At 34.3% G+C, this 27,444-nt stretch overlaps 3 protein-coding genes across 10 annotated transcripts in view; 1 reads left to right on the forward strand and 2 right to left on the reverse strand.

Annotated features, from left to right (window-relative positions):
• Positions 1-5,801: 5,801 nt before the first annotated feature.
• On the reverse strand, positions 5,802-10,011 carry LOC138319947 (cell adhesion molecule 2-like). The gene is made up of 3 exons (XM_069263055.1): positions 9,476-10,011; positions 8,609-8,953; positions 5,802-7,167 (listed from the first exon to the last, which is right to left on the reverse strand). Exons 1-3 carry the CDS (start codon positions 9,705-9,707, stop codon positions 6,797-6,799), a joined length of 948 nt encoding a protein of 315 aa, XP_069119156.1. The 5' UTR covers positions 9,708-10,011; the 3' UTR covers positions 5,802-6,796.
• Positions 10,012-14,341: 4,330 nt separating this feature from the next.
• Positions 14,342-23,239, forward strand: LOC138317707 (cell adhesion molecule 1-like). 2 transcript variants are annotated; one of them, XM_069259554.1, is made up of 12 exons: positions 14,342-14,446; positions 15,237-15,638; positions 16,328-16,675; positions 17,481-17,744; positions 19,634-19,732; positions 20,170-20,262; positions 20,853-20,874; positions 21,157-21,209; positions 21,561-21,588; positions 21,834-21,920; positions 22,146-22,213; positions 22,872-23,239. In XM_069259554.1, the coding sequence occupies exons 1-12, from the start codon at positions 14,398-14,400 to the stop codon at positions 22,934-22,936; spliced, it is 1,578 nt and encodes a 525-aa protein (XP_069115655.1). In that variant the 5' UTR covers positions 14,342-14,397; the 3' UTR covers positions 22,937-23,239. The 2 variants fall into 2 exon arrangements, with proteins under 2 accessions (XP_069115655.1, XP_069115656.1); XM_069259555.1 differs by having other exon boundaries at positions 21,169-21,209.
• Positions 23,240-23,664: 425 nt separating this feature from the next.
• Positions 23,665-27,444, reverse strand: part of LOC138317708 (pleckstrin homology-like domain family B member 2) — a 144,437-nt gene continuing 140,657 nt past the window's right edge. For all 7 annotated transcript variants that reach the window (XM_069259559.1, XM_069259558.1, XM_069259556.1 and 4 more), the window contains one exon: positions 23,665-27,398. In XM_069259559.1, coding sequence (XP_069115660.1) covers positions 26,955-27,398 — 444 coding nt within the window. In that variant the 3' untranslated portion in view covers positions 23,665-26,954. The remainder of the gene's footprint in view (positions 27,399-27,444) is intronic.

A 27,444-nucleotide genomic window follows, 5' to 3' on the forward strand; every position in this document is an offset into this window, starting at 1 on the left:
CACGACGGTCCTTGAATCCTGAATTCGTGTCATTGTTTATTAACGTCAGTGAAAAAGAAACCAAGACCCTAGTGACAAATATAAAGATATTTCATGGGCGAAGTCACTGGCTACTGGGCGGATTATATGATAAATAGAACCATGCTTCCTGATCAAACTTCTTGTTATTACACAAAGCATGTGTACGACGTTTCACGCAAACACAAATGACATAAAACGTGCGTTCCACTGATAAATATGCTATATCTGTAATGGAACGCGCCGTACTGGCTATAAATGATTCCAAGATCGCGGGTCCATGATTTTTTTTAGATTTCAGTAAAACGTTCTTCTGTTGAAAAAAAAGACAGAAGATACATTCATGATAAATAACATTTTAATAATTATGTATTGCAATGTACCTAGAAATCTTTTTGGCATATCATTTGTTAAAGAAGTAAAAGCGAGTTTTTGTACTCAAAGTGTAATTCTCATTTGGATGACGCTGGTTTGTGGAAAAATCCACAACATAGGCACATAGAGTGCTATTAATTAAGTTCATTTAAAACAAATCCGATAATCAGGACAGATAACTTTACAAAAACGTTATTATTTCACCGCTCTTGGTGGAGTTATCGCATTTTTTATCATCACATTTTAACCTTTGTGAGCAGAACTTTTGATTGTTAGGCTTTTTCCGTCAATGCCTTAATTTTCCATTGGAAGTAGATCCATTGACGTTTCAGATTGTAGTTGCATGTGCTTATGAAATGTGAAATAAAAATAATCATGTTGAGTGGCAACACATTTAAAAAAGAAGCAATTGCAAAGCAAATAAATGTAATATTTTTATAAATCTAAATACTTCATTATTTACTTCTTTGGCCTCTTACAGCCAAGCCTTAATTTGGAGAGTTGTCTACCGCTGAACTGAATCCACCTTCCCCTGTGGCGGACGAGACTCTAATGTTAACATGCACAGGTAATGTAGGTAGACCAGCCGGGACGTTCGTCTGGACTCAAAGAGTATATCAGTCGGAAGGACCTACCACTACCATTCCTTCTACCACGCAAACTTCCCTTAGCAGGGACGGCTGTACATAAACCGGAAGTAGCAATATCACAATTTTGATAACCGAGTTCGATAACAACGTCATCATTAAATGTTCTGTTCGTCAAGAAGCGATCGACGTCGTCTCGAGTGCGGACTACTACAGGACAACTGATCATTTCACGGTGTTCAGTAAGTACTAAATATACAGTAGCTATTAGATAAATTAAAATTTGATTTTTTTCTGTACCATTGTGAAAAATCAGTCTTTGGAAAGACATATACCATGTAGTTCGTGGTCAATGGCACCAAAATGGCATTGTAAGTTATATGGAGGTTATGAAAATGTGAAATGCAAAGCTGATGAAAGTTACACATATTACATGGCAATACTACCGATGAATATTATTACTCATGCATAATTGTTTTGACAATAACAATACACTATACCTCTAATCTGTTAAAATACAGATTCTTCTTATCATCCAGTTTATTTATTGAGTATTTGAGAACATCTCAATACAGGTCACGTTAATTCTTTTTAAAGGATTTCTTGACAGGGACAAAACAGTTTGTTAGAACTGCTATTTTTTGCATGTAGTCATCTCGCCCAAAGTGCACTACAAAGCTGAATGTATCTGTATACTGGGTCGAAATGGCAGTTTTAAATGACGATCTGAAATACAGGTGGTGTAAGGTTTCACTTATATAACTTACCATCTATCTTTTCTTTCTTCCTAAATTCCCTTCTTTTTCCTTACATCTGCCTTTACACCATCTCCCGTTTGGCTTTCTGTTGAGCGCTCGCCCCTGTGATAGAGGATCTGGCTTCTGTCTTCTGGCCGAGACACACCATAGTCTGTAAGCACTCAGCATACCTGGAGTGGGACGACTGGTTTGCCCGTGATTAGTATAATGTGACCGGGCGGGGTGTGTTGCTTGATATACACTATAAAATGGCTAGTGTTCCACTATACGAGATACAACACGAATACATCGCAGTCTCTCGAAGCACTGCGCACTTTCTACACGATATACACCGCATACATGGGACGCCATCCTTACATTACCTTGACTGATTGTTAATAGGACGTGAATTTAATCAATCTTATATAAAATATTCTAACTTTGTTCGCCTTGTCATGCAATCGGAGCAGTCAGTAGAATGGCGACTCCCTACAAGAGTGTTTCGTAAAACGTTTTCAATGCGTGTACCTGCATAAACATTCAGCTATATTTGAGCAGTTTCTAAATATGAAGAATAATGTTATGACCGTTGCTAAAACCTTTCAAAATATTTGTTATTTAAGCAATGGTTTTCATTGTTCATTTTGAAGAAAACGTTAAAAAATATGACAAATTTTTTTATGTGAGTATTATAGAAATCCTGTAACATTTGGAGTACACCAGGGAGCTCCTCTTGGCTCAATACTATTCTTAATCATTTTGCATAATGCATGCATGACACTTATTGACATAAGAATATTCTAGTCGAACCCTAGACACTGCTTAGAAATAATTCTACTATATTACAGCCATGCAAGAGTGGGTTTGAATTCTGCCTGCTGTCCTCTTTGCATGATATAAAAGGCGGCTAAATTAAGGATAATTTCTTTTCTGTGTTTCCTAAACGACTTTCATTTTCTTCAAAGATGCTCCACCGTCGACAGAACATAAACGATACTCATAATTTTAACAATTATTGGTGTTTAATCTTGTATATATGTATATTTATGTCTAATCAACACAAACAATAATATAAAATTATTAATTTTGCTTTTGGTGCATGAGTAACCAGTACTTCATTTCATATATAGAGCTGCGGAATTTGTGCGGGATGCAATTAAACTTTTCTTATTTTTTATCTTGAAGTTAAAGTAGAAATTCAATGTTTTCGATGATGTTCATGTTATGGTGTAAAGTAAGTATTTTTGTAACTGAAGAAAAAACTAAATCGCCTGGTCCTGTTATTGACGGAGAAAAAATACCATTTGTGAGCAGTAGAGCATCTTTAACTTCTCCCTTGACATTTCAGTACTCTTAGTCTTCAGTGAGTGTTTGTCACTGTGAATTTTTTTTTACTGTTTTCCTTACAAAAACCGGGAACACCAACAATGATAAAGAGTTCAAACAACATCACCTACAACGAAGGCGATAACGTGATCTTGACCTGCGCAGCAGAGGGCAACCCTTCGCCTACCTTTATCTGGCGATTCAAAGAAACGCAGGTTGGATCCACAGCGCAACTTCAGCTGAGTAACATCAAAAGTAGCCAATCAGGACTCTACGTTTGCACTGCAACCAACACAATCAATGGTGTCCCGCACTCTATGTCCAGTGAGATTAATATTAATACGACGAACGGTCAGACACAAACAAGGGCGCAACCAATTCCGTCTCCACTTTAGGGATATTTGTCAGTACAGTTTTGTAGTATGTGATGTACTTTGTAGGTGGACACATTCAGAATTAACTTCGTTGGCGTTTTCAAATACTGTAGAGTCAGTACATGTGTATTGTAAACTGTATAGGCATTTTTTCTCTCAAACCGAGTGAAGCACTGTTTATTACATATATTACGCCCATGTCGTATGAGGCTGATTTACATGGTTATTGACGTCGCTACGACAAAGAAATTACCATTTTCTCGTGGAATGATGAAAATTTGAACATTATTTTCAGACAACACGATGGTTTGTTTTCAAGGAGGAAAGTATCAGGATTTGCGTTTGCGTTCCACGTATGGAGAATTGACTTGCAGTTGCGATTTTCGTAAAACTTATTGCTGCAGATTTTTAAAATTGGGGGGGGGGGGGGCTATTTTATTAATGAAATTGAAACATAAAAGTTTAGTTATCAGAGAAAAATGCATCAGAAAATGCATACCTTTCCTTCATAATCACAATATCACAGTAAGCATAAGTATTGTAAAGCTTTCTTGATCATGCTATTATAACCGGATGGTCATATTATTTCCCGACCGGGTGAATAAATCCTTATCATAACCTGCCACCGAGACGTTAAAACGTATAATAATTCCTATTATTCATTCTACTCATGGCGATGATCAGTAAGGAAGCTACTGTTACGGCTGGGAGCGGGTCATCGGTAAACAGGTTCAAACAGTTGACCCGACGAAAGTATGCTTTGCAATTATCGAAAACAATGCAAAATATCGTATCTAATGAAAGAGGAATGAAGGGTCTCACACCTGACCCCTTAAGAACAACTACCTGGTTGATCTACATGATTTGTCATGATCTCGGGTTATCAGTCCAACAATGGCTGTAAGTGGTTGGTGAATTAAAATTATCATCCCTATATATGCGAAAAGGTTTGGGTATGTTGTCTTTTATCTAAGTGTTTTGTGTCACCATGACATGTTTTTGCTTTTTTGATACCGACGATATGGCATACTTGTATCTGATACATCGGTGAAAACGAATACCTAATGAACATTTAACTAAACCGAACATATACAGAGTACTGCTAGTATTATGATAAGTTATTTGTTTGACAGCAAACTTCAGTAACGAAAGCAATAAGTTGCATGTGATTTGTGTATGTATATTTGAGATATTGCTGTGTGTTCGTGCTGTGTCCCTTTGCGACAGCGGAACTCTTTCCGATTTTGACATTGTTATCTCATCTAGACACGTAAAAGTACACCTCACTCAGTCTCAGTAGTTTTAGACTATGGTGTACATCGTTCAGTGAACGGAACCCAAAGCCTCCTTAATGGTAGTCCTCAAGCTCGATATGATGATGTGTACAAGTTAGGGGAAGACATTGGTCAAAGACTTAGTAAGTTTAAATGATTATTAAAGTGTGTATGGATTGTGCATGATTAGTATAAATAGTGATAGTGCTACATCATTGTGAAATGTATGAAGAAATAAATCGTTTGGAAAGAATTATTTATTCTGCGGCTACCATAGTAAATATCGGCAGAGCATGAATTGTGTGCAATATCAATTCGATGCTAGTTAAACTTTGTCGATGCTATTTAAGTACAAGTCAAATATGCCATCGCTTGTCAAAAGTAACTTTAAGCCTTTTTTTATTCTCATCAAAACGACCACAGGCACACTAACCCCCGATAGAGAATTTGACTCTCCCTAGATAGCAAAAGAACCATTTGTGAGCTGATTGTATGATCTGTTATGTATGCGAAACATATAGTCAAGTAAGAAATTACTCGCATATTTAGACATGACACATATTAGACTTGACATGTTGATATTATACACAGACGTATGTTTTCTTTTTGAATCAAACTGCTTACAAGTACCATATAGCCGTTTTTTCGCGGGCTAATTTTTTACCGGTTTTAAATTTTCGCGATCTTGTTTTAAAGGTAAATATTATTCAATTAATTCTTAATATTAGCTTATTTATTGCGTGGATCGAATTTTCGCGATCCTGGCAATGTGCCGCGAATTGCGAAAATATCATCCCCGCTAAAATAACCGTATACAATTATACGGTATTTTGTTCGCTTGTATTTTTACCACTTCTTAGCAATGTCATACTGTAAATATACTTCATCAAATATTGCACAAATATACGTGAAACCAACATTGCTGTAAACTTGTGAAATTGTTAATTTGCAAAATGAAGGGCTTGTTTAAATTGTAATATTGGATTTCTTGCATTTCTGTAATATCATTATAACTCACGGAATAAATTATTTGTAACAGTATTCTTTTAGTTTTCATTTGACGTGCAACATTTATATTTCAATAATTATAGCAAACTATTTCTCTTCTTTGTTGTGGTCAATTTTGTCCTTCACAATGTAGTTCTTATCATATATATGTTTGATATAGGAAAAAGGACAGGACTTCCACTATACAAGAAGACACAAGACGAATATACTGCAGTCTCCCTGAGCAAACATACAAGAATATACCAAGACGGTATACAAGTAACACCAAATGGATTTAAATAAAGTCTTTATTTTTTACATAAGATATGTAGTTTATTAAACAGATAATATCAAACAGATTATCTCAGCACAAGAATGATGGCCATATGACGCCACCCTGAAGACCCCGGGAAATAAAGTGCAGTGCGAATCCTGTTGAAATATTACAAATAAAATTTTATATTAACATATCAGTCATAGAAAAAATTAGATAAAAAGACTATTTTTTAAATGTCCTGAAGGCGTTATTTAAAACATTGCTGGGTTTATATACTATAGATAATTATAAGGTAAATAATTATAACGAAAAAATAATGCAATAAATCTGCAAAAATAGAAATCTTTACATATTGTTAACTAGAACGAATACACGTACCCGGCCTACTATACCTTTCGGCCGGGTGCCTATGTGTCCTTACATCCGAAAATCACTCGGGCATAATTTTCTATACTTTTTTGTAGGTTTTCAATTTTTCTATGCGAATACGTGCATTTATATATCATTTTTGTCTAAAACAAACATAACGACCCTTCGTTAGATCTACAGTACCACTCACAAAACGTAAGTAGAGTGCAATACTTTCAGCCCTAATTGTCATATTGATGGAGAATCACTGAATCGTGAAAACATAGATAATGCCATAATTTATATTATGACGTCATCATGATCACACGTAATGAAAATGTAATCAGTATATTTGTACCAAATTAAAATTAATTAGGATACACGTACCCTCAAAAGCATTATGAATTTTCAAGAAAAGTTCAGTATGTCGTTAGCTGTCAAAGACGGGACATGTTTTGTGGGACACTCTGTATTTGCGTTTACAATATAAGGCTCATAACATCTCCATCAGCCCTCGTAAGATACCGTAAAACAACAACAGCTTCGTACAAAACAAAATCATCCCAACACTTTTTGTTGTGCATGCGCCATTCCAAGCATTTATAGTAACATCTATCTCATCGGACACCGAATATGAGTTCCCCGCGAAGTAGTTAGTAGCTTCACAAACGTAGAGTCCTGATTGGTCAATGTATATGTTACTCAGCTGAAGCTGAGCTGTGGATCCAACTTGTGTTCCATTGAACCACCAGGCAAAGGTAGGTAACGGGTTGCCTGCTGCTCCACAGGTCAAGGTCACATCATCATCCACGTCATAGATGGCGCTGTATGGAATCTTTGTCATTGTTGGTGTGTAGGGTTTGTCTGCAGGAGCAATAGAAGGAAGTAGATGCATTTTGATATTATTTTTTTCTTTTTTATTACAACCAATGCATATAACAACCAATGAATTATGGATTTATAATCGTCTTCAGGTTTGTTACACCTGATCATTACACGAGAAGTATTGATTTTAAAAAAATAGTCAACACAATTTATGTTTTTGTTATTATTGACTGAAAAGAACTGATACGTTAGGGGTACATCATTTTATTTTATCACTTTGTTGGTAGGATTAGTGCTTTAAGTAGGTTTAGAGAAATGTTTAGATTTTAATAGGTTGATATCTGGATAAAACACCTGTCAGGATTGTTTTTAATTTTTAATTTGACATCATTAATCGTATTCGTAATTGATAGTAATGATTGTAAAGTTGTGGTTAGAGAGTAGACCCAATCCCTCTAGTGACATTTATACTATTCAAAGAAACTAAGTGCTTTTCTCCTTACTGATGGTATGTACTCAGGACCGCTGCATTCTGCTCTAGGTTACTGGTGCGGACTAGAGGTTCTAAAATGCTGTAGTGATTTTTACATTCATTGAAAGTTTATGCAGTATATGGTGACACCAAGGTTCTATTAGATTTTTTTCAAGAACATGACCATAAAATGTGTTTCATGTGTCATATTTTCCATAATCAAGAATCAAGTTTTAATCTTACAAATACAAATTGATTTTGGCAGTACTGGCAACACTCATTATAATTACATCTACCGTGCATACGGTCAGACCATGACGCCAATGTGTGGTCTACAATTCCATTTCGCATTTTGACAGGTATTAGTAACTATTAAGTGATTTATGAATACATGCTTGTTTTTCCATTTGAATGATTTTCATAGCATAATTCGTCAAACCTTATTACTTTCAATAGACTACTAAAGAAAATATAACATGTCCATTTTCGCCCAGTTATGGCACATAAAACATTTACATAGATTGGATTAACGTTCATTCTGTAATTGCAGTATGAAATATCACAATGTAAAACCGTCTGCCATTTTCAAACAACTGCCAACGGTAAGGCTGGTCTCATTCTGAATGATTTGCTATTTCTAAGAATAATTACATATACATGTATGTTATCCCAGAACTTATTATTGAAGGGTATTGTATTTGAATGAGGAAACGCATGAAAAGGAGAGAAAAGGAAACGGAAACCATCAATATTTTATATTCAATAGTTTCTAGTCACATTAAAGAATTTCGATAAATTTTGAATTCAAAGATTAGATTTGGTTATAGTGTACATAGTTTAAGCATGTAAAAAGACAGAGCTCTTGTTTAGGCTACATTGGAGAGCGAAACTATCATTAGAAACAAAAACTTGAAACTAATCTGAAGGAATGTGATACTGATATTGGTGATATTTTATGATCTATTACATTCGGAATAGGGTTATACCAAACATAAATATAACACTTACAGAATACATTGATCGGCTTAGTTTGTCTATGGTATATGTTTGTATGGTCAGTGATGACCTGCTGCAGTATGGTGCACCTGAGGATGATCCCGTCGTTGTCCTTGGTCATCGCCATGTTGATGGAACTACTTCCGGTGTAGGTACAGTCGGTACTCGGGTAGGTCTGTGTGGTAGAGGATACGGTACTACCCACAGAATCCGATACCCCCCTGTACTTAGTCCACAGGAAGGTTCCGGCCGGCAGACCCACGTTACTGCTACAGGTGAACTGGACTGTCTGACCCTCAGCAATATTGGTGGCTGGTACAACATTAACTTCACCAAACGATGATATGTCTGGATTTGCTGTAGGAAGATGGAGGTAATTTTTAAGTAGTGTAAAAATACATTGAATATGACCGATTTTGAAAAGGACCGAATGATTAGAAGTAGAACAGAAATAATAGTTTATAGGTCACGTTATTCTGTACCAGTATATATATATATATATATACACGCACTCGGCCTACTATACTTTTCTACCGACGACATCTTGGTCTGTATAGAAGAGCTTGGAGCTCATTATTGCACATATGATATATCATGAAACTCCTGGATTTAAGTTTTCATGACATTTTATGTAAAATGTCATGAACTTTTGACTATTTAATTAAGAAATTGATGTATATCAATTTTGTTTTTATTCAATACCTATACCGTTTAAGATATAACGATGTTTTCACATTCTATGACCTATTTCCATCTTAATTTTCAATACAGAAATCATGCAATACCATTGTGTACCATTTACATAAACGGTAAAGACAAAATAGTCTTCCGTATATACAGCGGATATATGTAATGTTAATGAACATTTTTGTACACTACCTTTGACTATGAGATTTGTCACACTCTTTATATTAGACGGAACACCATTACTCAGACCAAGCACAATACATTGGTATTTACGTTCGTCCCCACACACCACACGTGTAAACTTTAGTTTAGCTGTGAGAGAGGATTCTGTGGGATTGGTCAGTGTTATACGTCCAAACACATCCGGGTTGGTCAGGTTTGTTAATGATGCTGGATGTTGACTTGGTCCTGGTGGATTAAACATTGCCAATTGTTCAAAAGTCCCGGAATCTTTAGATGTCTCCCTGTTCCAAGATATCGTAAACACAGTATCAGGTGATGACAGGCTGTACGTACAAACAAGTTCCAATTCGTTGTTACCAATGAGTCCGACTGGGTTACTTGTCGATGTGACGGAAATATCACCCTAACACCTGCAATGAATATCATGAAGCCTTTCCATATATATGTTATATTGAGGTCAGTCATATAAGGATTTGCATATATAATGCTGCCAATTATGATCATGTTGATGATACGAGCATTTACTTTATATGAAATATATCTCTCATGAAAAGCGCATCTCCAAGGAAGTTATACTTACCCGTTGCGTTTAACTATTGAAAATTGATAAGGGATACAATATAATCTACGTATATGTTGGCTAACAAATTTATATGAACATTTAAAACAACATTGGCAATGGTTTCAGGAATAGATAGGATGGTAATATTAAAGTTGCTGATTAATGTAGCCTTACCTGAAATCAGGATAAAAAGTAAAACTTCCAAAACCTTAACAGCCGCCATACTCAATACAGGATCTTGTTTTTACAACGGAGTACTTTACTTCTTGATCATGTGACTTTCAGATGTTCTTCACATGTGCATTTAGCTTTCCTGTGGGCGGAGAGTATTTAGCATTACCAGCAATATTGGGTCTATATTGTTTGTTTATTGGTTTTCAACAAAATGTAGATTTATAAAAGGTGGTAGCTTTTATCGCAACCTCACACAACCCTTTTTATAATGAGTTGCTGTAGCAGTCACGGTCATGCGAGCGTATGTCGGTTGGTTTATTTACGTCTTATCAACATCTAGAATCATTTAAGGTCGACCTCCACTGTGTTCGATGTGTTTGTGTGAATGTGTGTATAGATTGGAAGGCTGCGGTATGTTTGTATTGCGTCTCGTTGCAACAGTGGAAAGTTTTGGCCTGTTTATACATGTAATGCTATCTCACTGAATCAAATCGCTAGAACTACTGACGGCATCCCCTACCCGGCCATACTATAGATTATGACATAATTCGGACAGAGGACAGAACGTAGTCTTATTCATAAGCGCTAAAAAGTGGTGGTGTCAAAGAAGACGTGAAGAAGAAGAAAGTAAGTCAAGAGGAAACGAAAGAACATATACTGAATTGAGTCGGTTTTTACGATTATGCAATGGGGGCAGCAGGGAAAATTCTGAAGCCCTACCTGCAGTACAGCTATATGTATGTTTGTGTGAACTTTTCACTGTTTACATATCAAAGTACATTCCTACATGTTTGTGGTATTAGTGGGTCTCTTGTACGTCCTTGAAACAAGGAAAACAGTGGTAACTGCAATGAAATACAAATTAGGAAATATTTCATATTGATATAAATAGTCTATTTTGAATTCCAGAACTGTTTGGCTATCTGCTGTCGGTGAAGACAGTATTATCTGATCTTCCATTATGGGGATTTATTGTAAACTATATCGTATTGATATGTTTCACGAGATTTGCTAGACAACAGCATAATTGTTTCTGCAATTCCACTTAAGGGCAATGCTTTTTAATTAAATGCGGCAAACAAACGAAATATGGTTTGTTCGTTGTTGTCAGTATAATGTGACCGGGTTGGGTGTGTTGCTTGGTGTCTTCTGTGGCATACGTCCGTGCGACAGGTCCACTATACAAGAAGAGTACAACACCGAACAAACCGCAGTCACCCAAAAAACACACCCGCACTTCATACACGCAAAACACCGCTTACATTGGAGGCTGTCCTTACTTGACACTGGCTGTTAATAAGACGTTATATTAATCGTTTTGTTCTCAGCCGGTACATGCATGTTCTTCACAAAGTAACCGTGCTTATAATTAGTGAGTTAGTGAATTAGGGGGGTATATAGCATATTGACTCGGTGTCTTTTTAGGTCACCTGAGACGAAGTAGTCTTCTCTACTCACAGATGTGGTAGAATCAAATACTCTTCATAGATAGAAAGGTCTTAAGGTCCTTTACAAAAAATTGTGAATTATATGAACCTGGGGTCTCTAGTTTCCTCCTGGGGAGGGGGTTAAGTTTACTATACTTTATATTGAGAAAACACATTTTTGCGCATTATTTGGTCATTTGTAATAGGAAATGAGTCAAATGTTGTCAAAATTATCAGTATGAGATGGCCATTTAATCCTATTAACAAATTTTCTATAACTGACCACCAGGGGCCTTAGAGGCGGGGTCAAAAGGGGGTCAAATAGGCTAAAACTTCAAAAATCTTCTTCTAAAATTCTGGATATGGTAGAATCAAATACTTTTCATAAATAGAAAGGTCTTAAGGTCCTTTACAAAAATTGTGAATTATATGACCCTGGGGTCTCACGTTCCCCCCTGCGGAAGGGGGTCAAGTTTACTTTAGTTTATATAGGGAAAACACATTTTGGAGCATTATTTGGTCATGTGTAATAGGAAATGAGTCAAACTTTGTTAGAATTATTAGCCTGAGATAGCATTTTAACATCATATCCATATTGGTCCTGGCCGACCCCCAGGGACCAGAGGGTGGGGCCAAAATTGGTCAAAATGCCTAAAAATTCAAAAGTCTCCTTCTTAATTTGGAAATTTGATGGAACCAAATACATGCTCCTAATAGATTGAAAAGTCTTTTAAGGCCCTTTACAAAAATTGTGAATTTCATGGCCCTGGCATCTCAGACTCTCCCCTGATTAGGGGTCAAATCTATTAATTGATATTGGAAAAACACATTTATGAGCATTATTTTCTTAATTTTTAATAGGTCAAACTTGGTTAGAATTATTACCCTGTGATAGCATCATCATATTCATATTGGTCCTGGTCAACCTCCAGGGGTAGATGGGCGGGGCCAAAAAGGGTCAAAATGACTAAAATAAGAAAAAAAAATCTTCTTAATTCACAGATTTGATGGCACCAGATACTCCTCAGAGATTGAAAAGTCAGTTATAAAATCACTGACTGGTTTCAAGGGCCTGATGGGCCAATACTTAGTGTTTTTGTGTCTATGTTTCATTCTGTATCCGAACTCAGGTGACCGCTAAGGCCCACGGGCCTCTTGTTTAAATACCCTGTCAATATTCCTTTGTGAACTTCATTGCCCAAACGCGGCATCCTTTATGGTGGCGTTCTTTGATGAACGATTTTCTTGTAATTAATTTGCACATTAGACAGTGTTTTGACATCTCTTAAATGCCCAATACATATACATTTGTACGTAACTTTCCATTTTTTTTAATCACAAACATTCAAAATGATCGAACTTTGTACCATGACCTTAAAAAAAGATGAAAGACGTGTATTATGACATTATTTCGTGCAAGTAAACCTTTGATGTCGAACGGTCAAATATCGTACTGTATACATACCTGCCATTTTGAAAAAAGTCGCCATTCCAAACCCGACAATTACCGAAGCGTTTCGTTCATTTGTTAATAGGCCTCCACAATTTCCTACGGCCGATAACATGTTTGTTTCTATCTTTTCCGTACGAAGTCGATCTAGTCACGTGACATTTTCCGGAAATCATTTCGGCTTGTATTTATTGTGGGTCACATTAAGTAGTATTATTATTGTTTTTTTAATTTGATTTTCGAAACGTCACAGTTGGTCTAATACGTAACCTTTTTTTTTATCACAAACATATACAATGATCGAACATTATACCAACTTAACTGGATTAAGTCAACCTTTTAATTAGAGAAAACCTTGGTAAATTTCTTGTAAATATTTGTAATTAAAAAAAAAAACTTGAAAAGTTACGTATATTGTGCCTTTAATGAATTGAAATATCTAATATAAACGGTCATTATTTATTCTACTCGGGCAATATAAGTCCATAATTGACCTCAACAAAGGTCCATAATTGATATATAACAAATGTGTTTGATTGCGCAAGACATTGTCAGGAGAACCAACGTTAATGGAAGTGAAAAAATATGAATGTAAAGCAAATACATGATAACGAATAATGGAAATTGCAAAATTGCCTTTTTCTTCGTAAAACTTGTCATGAATTTTTTTTTTTTGTGTGTTCAACCTAGTACACAAAATAATACTGTCTACTTACAACTTAAAGCTGTGTACATATATCATGATTCTGAGAAGAGTTAGTCTAATTGCATAGTGATATTTGTACTATTATAAATCTAAAGAAATAAGCCAGTTATATAAGGTATATCATTGTAATGGAAATACCTTCCGCTAGATCTTATTTAGGAGCATTGAACTTATGGTATTGCTACTACAAATTTACTTTGATATTGTAATATGTATGTGACATAGTAAATATTTTTGTCTAGTAACCATTACTCAGAAATAATGTAATGTAAAGCCAAATGTAGTAAAACAGTAGTTAGCATACAGCTTGTAAACCTAGTTAGTGTAACGTCTTCCAGTTAATCATTATATTATTACATACAAACACATTTTATTTGGCAAATCTGAATTAAGCATATCTTGGTTATGGAACACAACTTTTCACTTCATATTCAGTTTTTTTTTAAACTTTATTTAGTTGATCCCGCAGTTTGTCATATAATCAACGTAGCTCATTTTCTTTACCTGAAATGTGCAACCAGCCATATAAGACTTGCAACACACTATTGGTCGTAAATACAACCGAATTATACAATCACCATAAACGTTATCAAAACCACTTCCTGGTTGAGTATGGCGGCGGTACGGATTGTGGTCGTCGTGCTGTTACTTCTGTATGCGGGTAAGCATGATTATGTTCGATATAATTCTTTTTACACCAAGTTTTGAGAGTTTTCATTTGATTCTGATTGTATTTTATTATAGCACCTTGAATAATGTCAATGTCTCCGTTGCATACATATAGATGTCATAATGAATGGTTAATACGTGTGTATACATGTGTAAACAACTTACCTGTCGAGGGTTAACCTGCATGTTCACGTGGGGTTCTCTCGGGTACTACGGTTACCGATCACTCTAAGACATCTCGCGCACTTATATCCGGGTCGTCGAAAGTGATTTGTATAAGCTACATAACATGTTTCATAATCGATGTAAAATCTATTATTTTTATATTAAATTACCTAACATTGTTACGGATTTTATTGAAATTGATCCGCTATGTTATACAATCCTGTTGTTGGTTGGTTTGTCTGTTTGATTAATTAACGTCCTATTAACAGCCAGGGTCATGTAAGGACGGCCTCCCATGTATCCGGTGTATAGCGTGTGTGAAGTACGAGGTTCGTTTTTTGGAGACTGTGGTATGTTCATGCTGTGTCTACTTGTATAGTGGAACTATTGCCTTTTTTATGGTGCTATATCACTCAAAAATGCCGCTGAAGACACATAGCAACATATACCATCCGGCGGTCACATTATACTGACAACGGGCGAACATGTATAACATTGGTATGGCGTCACACATGATTCAATGCGTTATTTAAAATGAACGGCATGTCCTTTGTGATTCATTATAAAAAAAAATAGTTTTAATTTGACATCACCTGTCTTTTTTCAATTTATTGCAGGGGTTCAATGTGATATTTCCGTCACAACCACAGTTAACCCTGTTGGACTGGTAGGTAAAAATGAATTGGAACTTGTGTGTACGTACAGTCTAGCGTCTACCGATATTGTGTTTACAATCGGATGGAACAGAGAAACAGCTAAAGATTCCGGGACCTTTGAACAATTGGCAATGTTTTTTCCACCAGGACCAACTCAAAGCCCAGCATCATTAACGAACCTGACCAACCCGGATGTGTTTGGACGGATAACACTGACCAATCCCACAGAATCCTCTCTCACAGCTAAACTAAAGTTTACACGTGTCGTGTGTGGGGACGAACGTAAATACCAATGTAGTGTTCTTGGTCTGAGTAACAACATACAGGCAAATCCATCTAGTGAGACAAGTCTTACAATCACAGGTAGTGTTGTAATCATATTTGTCATAATTAAAGATAATTGTGTGAAGAGACAACTGTATTTTGTTGAAGTTTACTGACATTGTAAAGATAATTAAATTCTAATGTCGACCTTATATTAAAACATTATAAATGTATTCGAGCTACTGAAGACAATGATATTTTAACTGTATTTCATATTTTTGAAGTTTCTGAGTTTACGTCATCCGCCAATTATTGTGTTTGTGCAAACTGCTCCAAATTTATTTCGCGCTTAACTCTGCTTGCGCAATAATAAATACGTTTATATAACATAATCAGGCTTTAAAATTATGGAAGTAGACTATAAGTAATTAAGGAAGGAATAACTTTTGCCTCTATAATAATCAGAAAATATGGGTTATTTGGATATCCATACCCAACAACATGTTGGTCATGTTTATTTTATTTGATTTATGCAATTAAGGTAAACAAAGTGAATGCATATAAAATTAGTACTTACAAAAAATGTCTATCTTAATCTCAACAAATAGCTTCTGTATTTGTTTTTGATTGTTGTTTGAAAAAAAATATGATAGAGCAACTTCAACCATAACAATGTTTGACGAAGTTGAAGTTATGGAGAGTCAGTCCAGTTTATTGAAGTAGTGTAATTACAACTACTGTAAAAATAATATAGAAAACTTAACATTTAATTGATTTTCTTATAAAAGCTATGCCAAACGTTACAACGTTCAGGGAAGTGGAAGTAGTCCCAGCCACCAATATTGTGGAGGGTCAGACAGTCCAGTTCGCCTGTACCAGTAACGTGGGTCTACCGGCCGGAACTTTCCTGTGGACTAAGTACAGCGGGGTATCAGATTCTGTGGGTAGTACCGTATCCTCTACCACACAGACCTCCCCGAGTACAGACTGTACCTACACCGGAAGTAGTACCATCAACATTGCAATGACCAAGGACGATGACGGGGTCATCCTCAGGTGTACACTACAACAGGACACGATCAGCGACCCGTCCAACAACATGTACTATAAACAGACGGATCCTATCGAAGTTTATTGTAAGTCTCATTCGTTCCACGTTTTCGTAAAGGTGTGGTTTTGAAGGTTCTGGGCCCAGTTTCATGAAATTCCTTAACTTTTAAGAAATTATTTTACTTAAAATGTTCCATAGAAAAGCATTTCAAAAGTTTAGGAAAAACTCTTAAGCTAATGAGCCTTTTTTAAAATCAGTAATGCTTTCCTATGTAAGTTAAGGGATTCCTTGATTAAGGAATGTCTGTGAAACTGTTCTTTAACTAAGGGTTACACGTTTTCGTAAAAATGTGGTTTCGAAGGTAACGTTCTTTAATCAATGGTTTCGTTGTAAAGTCGAAATCAATGACAACAATAGCGGTTTGTTATTCACGTTGATTACCTTCTTAATATTACTTTTATTTCTGTTTCATTTTTCACCTTATTGAAAATTCAGATGGATCGCATTTAACATAGTGACTAACGGGATTCTTGAAACAAATCCTTGCTTTTTGATTTCTTAGATTTGTATTTATGTTCTCTCCAGCTCTTTTATAATAGTTAATTGTCATGATTTTCTTTGGGAGCAAAATGTGTCCCATTTCACTTGGAACAGTGTGAGTGTCTATACTCATATTACTGACTTCTATTTCGTAATTCTTTCCTTATATCACAGAAGTATCCTAGAATGCCTGTGTCATGAATTCCATGTGACCAACGAGATCACTCTGCATTTTTATTCAACACAGTATTCCTATTGAAAATTAAATCAAAAAGAGTTTATCATCAGGTTATTTTCGATATGCTTCAACAACTATATCATGTTTTAGTAACAATGCCTTTTTTTGATAGACGAAACAAGACAACCTACTATCACAAGAAATCCTATGAAGGATATTTATTATGAAGACGAGAATTTATTATTGACCTGTGCCGCAGAGGGCAATCCAGCACCGACCTATATATGGAAACTAAATGGAACACAGGTTGGCACAGCGACACAGTTATCACTGTCCAACATTCAGATTGACCAATCAGGAGACTACAGCTGTGAGGCGAAAAACAATTTTAATGGGAATACCTACAACCTGTCTCATATGATCAGCATCACTATAGGTAAGTGTACAGGGTAGTGATAGGGAAACAAAAAGAACGAAATATACCATGAGTGTCACAATTAGCATTACCATTGTTAAGTTACCTATTGATTTTATTCATGGAATATCGTATATGTGCTACAAAATACGAAATTAAAATAAAACATGCGAATGGTTATTTTATGTGTGACGTAAATGTTTCAATCTATAAGTCTTGCGAAGTTTCAATTTGCTATATTGTATAATGTATAATATGAGGTGTTTACAGACATGCGCTGTGTATTGTTTTGTCATTATTTTCCTGCACATACAAATGTTTAATTATGTTAGTGACTTATGAGAAGCGAGCCAATGTATTGGTTGAGAGTGTCACTCTGATCATGTATAACTCTGTACCTGCAAGCGTGGCACACAGTTTATACATGGGGCAATGATCCTATGTGTGTTAAAAAAGTGTATATGTAAGTTTCCTTGACTTAAAACTATGAAAATAGAAGTATTCTTCTTATTACTTACTTAATTTGCAATAGTATAAAACGATAGTTTTTAGTTTTCGAAAATAACCTTTGAAAATAATTTGTCCGTCATTTTTGGAATATTAAACAAGAACCTCCACATGGCCATGTAGTTTAAATAATTTGTACCTGTATAGATGTGTCTGTGAAATGAAATGGAAATTATCTTGTTCATAACTAAATAGATATATGTAGTTTAGCATGTTACGTAATGAATAAAAGGTACATTTATGTGTCTATATATATATTGTCATGTATTGGTCTTTTTTTTATTTCAGGGACAACGTCTCACTTTAGTTGTCTTTATCAAATAAGCTTGTGTCAATTTTAAACAGCTATTGGTATATTTTTGGAAAAGATAACAGAATCCACACTCTACCTTTACTTTCACTCGTATGCCATAAGAAATATATTTACATTCTCAGTGTTTCGTCACTATATGAATCAACCAACTGACGAAAACAACATTTGAGTATGAATACATTCTCGTGCATCGATCACCTGATTTCAAACATCACGCCAGTTTCATAGCATTAAAAAAATAGTCCCCCAGTCGACCGGAAGGCAGAAGCTTGAAAACGCGACGTTGTGGAACAACGCAGCTGCTCCATTAATATCGTTTCTCGTCGTATATGGGTGTCATAATTTTTAATATAATATAATTACCTTTCAGTAATTTTTATTTTAATAAATTATTCTAATTTAAATAAATGGATTGAATGTAACGCGCTCCTCGGAAGATATGTAGATAACTTCTGTTACTCATAGCCGCTATGAAAATTAGAAAAATAAATTCAATCCCTGTAAGAAAACCGGTCATGTGTTGATATCAAGGACCTATCAATGTCATTTATTTGCAGGTAGGGCGTTATAATTGTATTGACGACGATAAATCTAAGATCTTAGCTTTACTCTTCGTAACTAGCTATACTATACATGGTATATATATATGTCAGAGCTTTGCAGACAAATTTCATACTGCGCGCTGATAGTGAATGACAGAATGTTTTGTCAAATATAACGGAAACAAATACTGGTAATGCTTACCGTTTGTGCTGGAAGCCATTTTGATCAAATATCCAGTTAGATCAGTTTGATGCTAGTCTACAATACGCATTTCCAGAATTTACTCGACGCTCGTCAAGTTGTCGCGATCTCGCGTTATCGATGTAAGTTGACAGGGCATATTACTATATGACACTAACCGGCGACCATCCAACACGAACATACCACAGTCTCCCAAAACATGCCCTTTGCACTTCACGCACGCACGCAAGATACCACATACACGGGAAACTGTAGTGGGGAATATATTATGTATTTTGCTATGGGGAATATATTATGTATTTTGCTATAGCCTTAATGGGCAATTTATTACCTATCGTCTCAACAGAAAGGCCACCTCCAACAACGACAGTCGCCACCACATCTGTACCACAAAAAGCAGACATATCTACAACACGAACAGCATCTACTGGGCTAAATATAGAAGGTAATAATGCAAAGAAGAAACAAAAACGAATGATTATACTAATTTTATTTCATTACCGATTATTTACTATAAAGTTAATTTTGGTATTTGCCAAAAAATAATTGTTTGTCTTTAATGAATGGCTGAGCGGCTTTCGTCATTGTAATATCATCATAGGGCAAAATATGTTATAAAATAGGTAAAAAAATCCATTACATTGTACTTGAAAAATAAAAAAAACAATTCTCCGATTCATATTTTCTCATTTGACCTAGCATTGTATGTTGTACATGTATGTGGATTTTACATATATCATGTGACTGCCTCGACCCATTAATATAATATGATATCACGGAGAGTTTCATGCTGTCTTGGACAAATCAAAGACGGCTTACTCTTCCGAAATATCGACACTGATTCTGTGCCTTCATATCACATGAGCATATCCTCCTTTTTAGAAGCTACACGTATGTACACCGCAGGACTTGTGATGGTTTGTGTATCTTTGATACTGATGCTGGTGACCATAGGACTTGGAATATTCATCGGTCGTAAGTACATATACCATATTCGTTTGATACACACAAAATCATTTTTTAGTAAAATTCTTTCTCTCAAAGTCAAAGTTTTGTATGAAGATTTGAAAGCAGCTCCTTAATGAAAATTGTGCTTCAAAGGAGCATTTTCATTGACTAAAAATTGAGTTTATCAACCCTTAAGGACACAAGGACGTCACAATTTGTAACGTCGATTCTGATTAGCTGAAATAAGGACGTGATGATTTCATAGAAAACAGTTCCTCAAATGAATTTTTAATTTTGAAGAGATTTTCTGTAGTATATATAGTGTATTGAACTATAAGGATTAATTTGAGTATATTATGTAACGGAGAATAAAAATCAGAATGTACTCTCGTCATAAAATGTTTCGTTGTTTAGTAAGGTACACTCCAATTTTTGTGTAATGTCTCCAATCTCGATTACATAAAAGGCCTATTCAAGTTAATGCTTTTTATATTAATTTGAAAATGCCATTGCATTAAGTGTCAACGTATTAGTCGCACAAAAGCTAAAGCTATTGTTTATCTATTTTGATAATTGAACGTAAGGTTTAGAGATATAGTTGTTTCTTCTCTTTGCAGGTAACAAAAGGCTTCCATGTTGGTAAGTAATAGTATAATCATTACAATACATTTAATAATTGTGGATGGTTATTTGTTTAAACGATTCTCGAAGCGATTTTGACAAATGTAACGATCCCATTTGATAACGCTTATTTAAGTGGATCTGATGTCCTACATTTTCAGTCTGAAGATTTCATTTATGACGCTGTATTTATTATATATACGTATTATAATTATTTGCTTTGAAATCTCGTTAAATATCTACACATTTATACTTGTTTCCATTTCATTGACGATACCATATATAATTTATTTTCAATAGTCCCTTCCACAGTACAGAGAGTAAACAGAAGCAGCCGGTACGATATCTGCCAGGTAAATAAATTATTAATGTGAAATTCCAAGCAGAAATGCTTACAACGTTATTGACATATATCACATTGGTCTTATTATTTATCGTTTCATTTGAAAGTAAATAGGTAAAATTGAAGTAGGTTAATAACATTGCAAAAGCTAAAGTAGAGAGCCGGATTCATTAAGATCGAAATGAATGCGTGCAACTTGGTACATAATTCGAAAAATAAATATGAATAAAAACATTTTTTTTTCTGCAATAACCAATAGTATTTACATTTTTTTGAATCCTTGCACATATGATTAATTCACTATATTAATATTTGTCAATGAAATAATCCCTTACGTTATTCAATAAATTTCCTATTTTAGGTTATAGAAGTGAAACGCCAACCGAAAGGTAATAGAAACTTATTATACCTATAAAGTGTTTTCACGGTGAAGTGGCGTATTGTTTTGGCATAAAATATAATCATTTTGTTTTAAAATGCTATCATTTAAAGTGTTTAAAGTATAACCAGGGTTTTGATTGCAAATATTAAATACGACAAATCACAGATTTATTAAAATGTAAACGTAAATACTGTCATACTAACCATGAACTGGGTAAAAAGGAGACACACTCTCTACATAACTGTTTTACAGACCGCAGTATCAACAACTAGACATCAATAGTGTGGCTGGACCGTCGGTGTATCAGACGTTAGGACTGACATCAGATGTTACAGACAGGTACATTATTTAATTGATATTTACATGTATGAAAGGTAGGTGAAGTACAGTTATAGTCGATTCATAGTTTCATCTACAATGAGTTTTATATCACGATTTCATTTGTGTTTGGCTTTTCGATATACGTTGATACATGTTTTTTTCATAAAAATCATAGCAGATTCGTGAATCATGACGAAATATTCCCAAAGGTAACCTGATAATGCTAGAACCGATATCTTACAGAGACTATCACGTATTGAGTGGGAGATCTGAACCTAATGTTTATCAAGAGCTGTCTGACGTTAATGCCGGTAAGATTTCCTTAACAATGAGGATTTATTTCCGTTACTTTGGTATTTTTGTATAAAAAATTGTTTCCTTAATTGTGACTTTCGTTTCTGCACTTTGTGAATTTCGTTTCTTTACATTGGTGATTTTTTAAATTTCGTTTTTTTTTACTTTGTGAATTTTGTTTCTTTATATTCTGAATTAAGTTTCTTTACTTTGTGAATTTCGTTTCTGTACTTATGAATTTTGTTTCTTATTTTGTGAATTTCGTTTCTGTACTTGTAAATTTTGCTTTATTACCTTGTGAATTTCGCTACTTTACTTTGTGAATTTTATCAATGTGAATGAAATATCCTTTCTGATTGCAAAAAAGCAGGGAAAGGTGTTGTGCAATTTCAATGCACGGATAACGGAAATCTAGTTAAAAGATTTAATTAAAATGCATTTCAAATAAAGAGTAAAGAAACTCAAACTCTTCCATGGTGGTGATGGTGTAAAGTACGTAACTTTTCTAACTGAAGAAAAATACGCTTTCGTCTGCTCCTGCTTTTGATAGTGAAAAAATACCATTTGTCAGCGGTGTAGCATCTTTAAATGAAAGTTTGTGAAAAATACTAGTATTTGTATTGAAATTCCGTGTCATTGTATATGAAATTATAAGGTTTTGTTTTCATTTTGTAGGTAAATCCAGACACTATATTTACTACGGCCTTTCCAAGGATAGACATAATCGGAAACTTAAATGAAGTTCATTTATATTTTTTCCATACGAGTTGGTAACAGGAAAATGTAATATTAATAGGTCCCAATATCATGTTTTTATAAAAGCGCTCATATATCGTATTTCAGATGGAAGATACGCCAAATATCGTAAACTAATAAGGTCGAGTATACCGTTGAGAGATTTTATTTTAATACCGCTTCTCACCAAAATTCTAGACCAGATACCCAGAGGTGTTTTCGTTGTTTGTTGACTTCAGTCATTCATGGATATTCTGCATTTGATAACTGAATTAATTATATATATAAAAAGATCACTGTTTGTATAATATGTGCTGAGTTATTTGTATAGTATGTAAATGAATAGTATAACTTGTACATGTATGTAAGAACATCATAACTGTCCTAAAGTGTACAGCGTATTTCATTTGTCGTGAAATATTTATTTAACCAAGTTCCATACTGTTGAAATGATATTTTTATACTTATATTTTTTGTACCATCATATAATGCATTGTCAATATCATTGGACATTTTAATGATTTAATTTGGTGTTCATACATATGTATATCGTACAGTGTATGCTCTGGAATCTCAACTGAAAACAATAAACGGATGTTGTTAATAATTACAGTCGTCAATTTCACTTACTTCCTCAAGTTACTGGAACATTTTCAATCACAATAATGTAGTTGTGATATACTAAAACAAAAAACAGAACAAACCATGACACAAACAAACAACAAAAGTAGAATACCGTTTAAAATAATTTTATTTTTGTTAGCAAATATGTCAATATTTTATATGAGCACATTTCATGTATTTATACATGATTCTTAAAATGGGAAGTATTCGTCTAATGAAAATATTATCTGAAATTAGAAAAAAAAGATAATTATGATAATCTAACATATAGCTGTCATAAAACGTTTCTCATATATCAAGGTTTCAATATGGAGTTGCCTCCCTTAGCATACCTTCGATCTCTATCATGCTACATTTTCAATTCTTCTAACTTGAGAAACTTCATAACTACTGCAACAAAATTGAATCAAAATGACTGATAATTAGTGATATATATCTTTTTCTTGTTTAATGTTTTATAAAAGGTTCAGAAGTGACATCACAATGGAATCGATTTATATGTAAAAGCCAACAAATTATGTATTTTTGTATTCATCAAAATATCAGAAAATGTAAAGAAAACCCTCATATATTACTGACTGACCCACCGCTGATGCTTAGTAAGAAAAACAGTGACTGCTCAAAAAATAAAAAATATTATTTCATAGGTTCGACATAATCACAAATATTGCTATATGAGTAGATATTAAACAACAAATGAACTCAATATTACACATACATCCTAGTCTATATTACTGTAAATACTATGTTTGTTTGTCTCTTTGACTATCTGTTGGCTTAGTGGTTAAAGTGTCTGACATTCTAACACTAGCCTTACATTTGGATTTAAATTTCCAATCTTTGCTGTACAGATGCATGTATGTGACTGAACAAGGTACTAGCCAGTACAAAATATAGGGTGGTTGTTTTTCTCCTAGTACTTTGAATTTCCTTCACTTAATAAAACCAAGCAATTAATAAATGTCTGTAGCAGTTCAATGGACAAAAACAAAAAATAAAGATAAGTTGGTTTTTTTTTGAAGAAAATATATCAGATTCGATGTAGGAATATTTTAATGTACTATTGGAGATTAGCTTAATGAACACCAATGATAACTGTGAAATTAACGTTTGGATGAAAAAAAGTAAAGAATTAGGTGAAGTGTATTACTAAACATGCAAGATAATTAAATTTCAGGTGAGAATATTAATGAGACAACAGATAGGTGTACATCAAATAGGTAAATAAGGCACTCAGCTCCCCGACAGTCTACATATCACAAACCGGTGACCCATCCTATTTAGACAGGAAACTTTACATATATATCAAGTATTAAATAGTTTCTTCAAAACAAATATTTTCCATTACAATAAATATTTGGCAATTAAATATCTACACGATTTAAAAAAGCAAACTTTTTGTACATTAATTATTTCGATTGTTCTTACATTCTTCAGACCCAAAATCATGAAATAGTCTTAAATGATTTAAGATAAGTCTAAAATTGTCTTAAGTTTTGTCTTAATCAACCAACTTTGACATTATCAGATATAATGTCATAGTTGGTTGACTGAGCAAAAATTCTTACATTTAAGAATATTTCATTATCCTAGCGAGTTTTTCCGAAATTCAACTTTTAATATCAAGATGTTAATATCTCATCTGAAGGCTAATCTCCCCAGACAATGAAATATTGATCATCTCAAACAATTTAACTTCAACTATAGGAATTTTTAGTGATAATTTAGTTATAATTCAAAATATGTGTACTTCAACCTGTTTCCCCTCAGAGTATTCAAAATTAGAATCTTCCAATATAAACAGAAGATTCCAACCAGGGGACAAATCTGTATACACAGTTGGGAATCAAAGTCATCCATTCCTCTTGGTTCCAATAGCAACAGTGGTCACCATGAATGAAGGGATGTCATCTTTCCATTCTGTTTCCATAGCAACAGTGCTTGGTTGCCAATGGATGTCGAAATGTCAAAAAAATTCCCTTGCTTACTAAGAGGACAATGACTCAATCTATATGTTCAAATTAACTTCTTGACATCATAGCGAAAATACAATGACTTGAAGCCAATGATAATTTAATAATGTCATCGAGATAATTCAATAAAACAGAGTTAACATAACAATATCTTTTTGAATAATTGGATTACTGGAAAAGTGTCTGAGGGAGAAAAAAAATTTTAATCGTAAGGAAATTATGGAAAACTTCCCAACTCACAAGGCCAGTCTCAAACAGATTAATATTCTTGTCATCCAAACCTTTCAAGTGTTTAATGGTAGGTATTTAGTAAATTTATCATTCAGGCTGGAGAATTCTTTTCTCACAGACTCTCAATGTTACTAAAATTTTATCTGATTTGATGTCTATTGACAAAGGTTTCTTCAAATCAAAATACATCTGAAGGTCATAAATGCTTGGATAATGAATAAGTCTTCAAGTATTTGTAAACTACATGCTGAACATATACACATATGGAGAAGTTTTATAATGCTGATATTTGAAATGTGCTTCAACTGAAATCTTCAACAGATAATAATATCTTATATCATAATTTATAATGAAATACATAAACTCTATTTATTCTTTTACAACTTTGGTCTGATTTGTAAACAAGTATATCAGATAATTTTTCATTGAAGTCGATCAAGAGGATACTAGGGGTATCAAATTGACTATAATTTGCATCTCGTATATTTAGAGTTACAATTAAAATCAAAGTGATTTCAACCAAACCAGCTCCATGTTAAAACCTTTTTTCTTTCGAAATTATGTATATGACTTTATTGGCATGTATATTTTACCGTGATCACATCTTTCCAATTCAGCCAATTTCTAGGTATAGAGCGTTCTTATTATCACAAAAGACATTAATACTCGATAGTGATATACACCCAAGAGTACAGCACTTGTTACCAGTATATAATATAGCTTATTAAAAACATCAAAATAAAATAACAAACTATATTCATAAATGCATTCACCCATTTAATTTCATAATGAACTGTTGCAGTCTAATTAGAATTAGATTTAGAACAGTCCATATTTGTCTACAGGGGTGTATGGGTAAAAATCAGTAAAGAAATAAATCTTGACATATATATGATTTCTTATGTACTAATAGTAAAGCATTTTGAGTTCAGCAGCTGTAACAGGAGTTATTCCCCTTGAATTCAATCTTTGGCTTGTATAAATGGATATTACACAGATAATAACTAATGCAAAATGTCTCAAGAACCCATATAAAACAAAACTATTATTTGTGACAATATGCTTGGTTTGTATCAGCTTCGTGCTGAATATGACTGCTATTATACTTAACATTTACAATAACAAAATAACATATCCCTTGTGAAATCACAGACACACACACAAATTGTATTAGAATTATCTCCCTTGCACTTCCTCATGACATGAACTGTTGATAACCCTCTGCCCCTGTAAATATAACATCTATCCAGATTCGCATAGTTTCTGCAGAGGGCGCCACCATATAGTAAGTCCGGTCGTACGTTTTAACACAGAATGTAAGCTTTTGGTTGGGACTTTTTACGGTACGTAAATGATCAACGTAGACCTCTTCAATAGCCTGAAAGTAAATCCCGCCGCGTGCTTTTGTCTCTGTCTTATCCGTGTAGTATATCAGTGACCTCTTCACACGGTCAAATACAAACCAGCGTTTGTGCCATGTCTTAAATTTGTTTCCCATTTTGTGTAAAAATCCACGACAACTTGTTGGAGTGACACAGATCTGTGGACAGTTGTCAAGGTGATGTCCGGCAGTCTCTATGTGCTGCTTTAGATCAAACTCTTTTTCTCTAACGGGAAGGTAACGTGTAAGTGGTCGTGCCTGTAAACAAACAGAATCCATCGTAATGTAAATTTAATACATCAAA

Source organism: Argopecten irradians, chromosome 3, assembly GCF_041381155.1.
Source record: "Argopecten irradians isolate NY chromosome 3, Ai_NY, whole genome shotgun sequence".
NCBI classification, from domain to species: domain Eukaryota; kingdom Metazoa; phylum Mollusca; class Bivalvia; order Pectinida; family Pectinidae; genus Argopecten; species Argopecten irradians.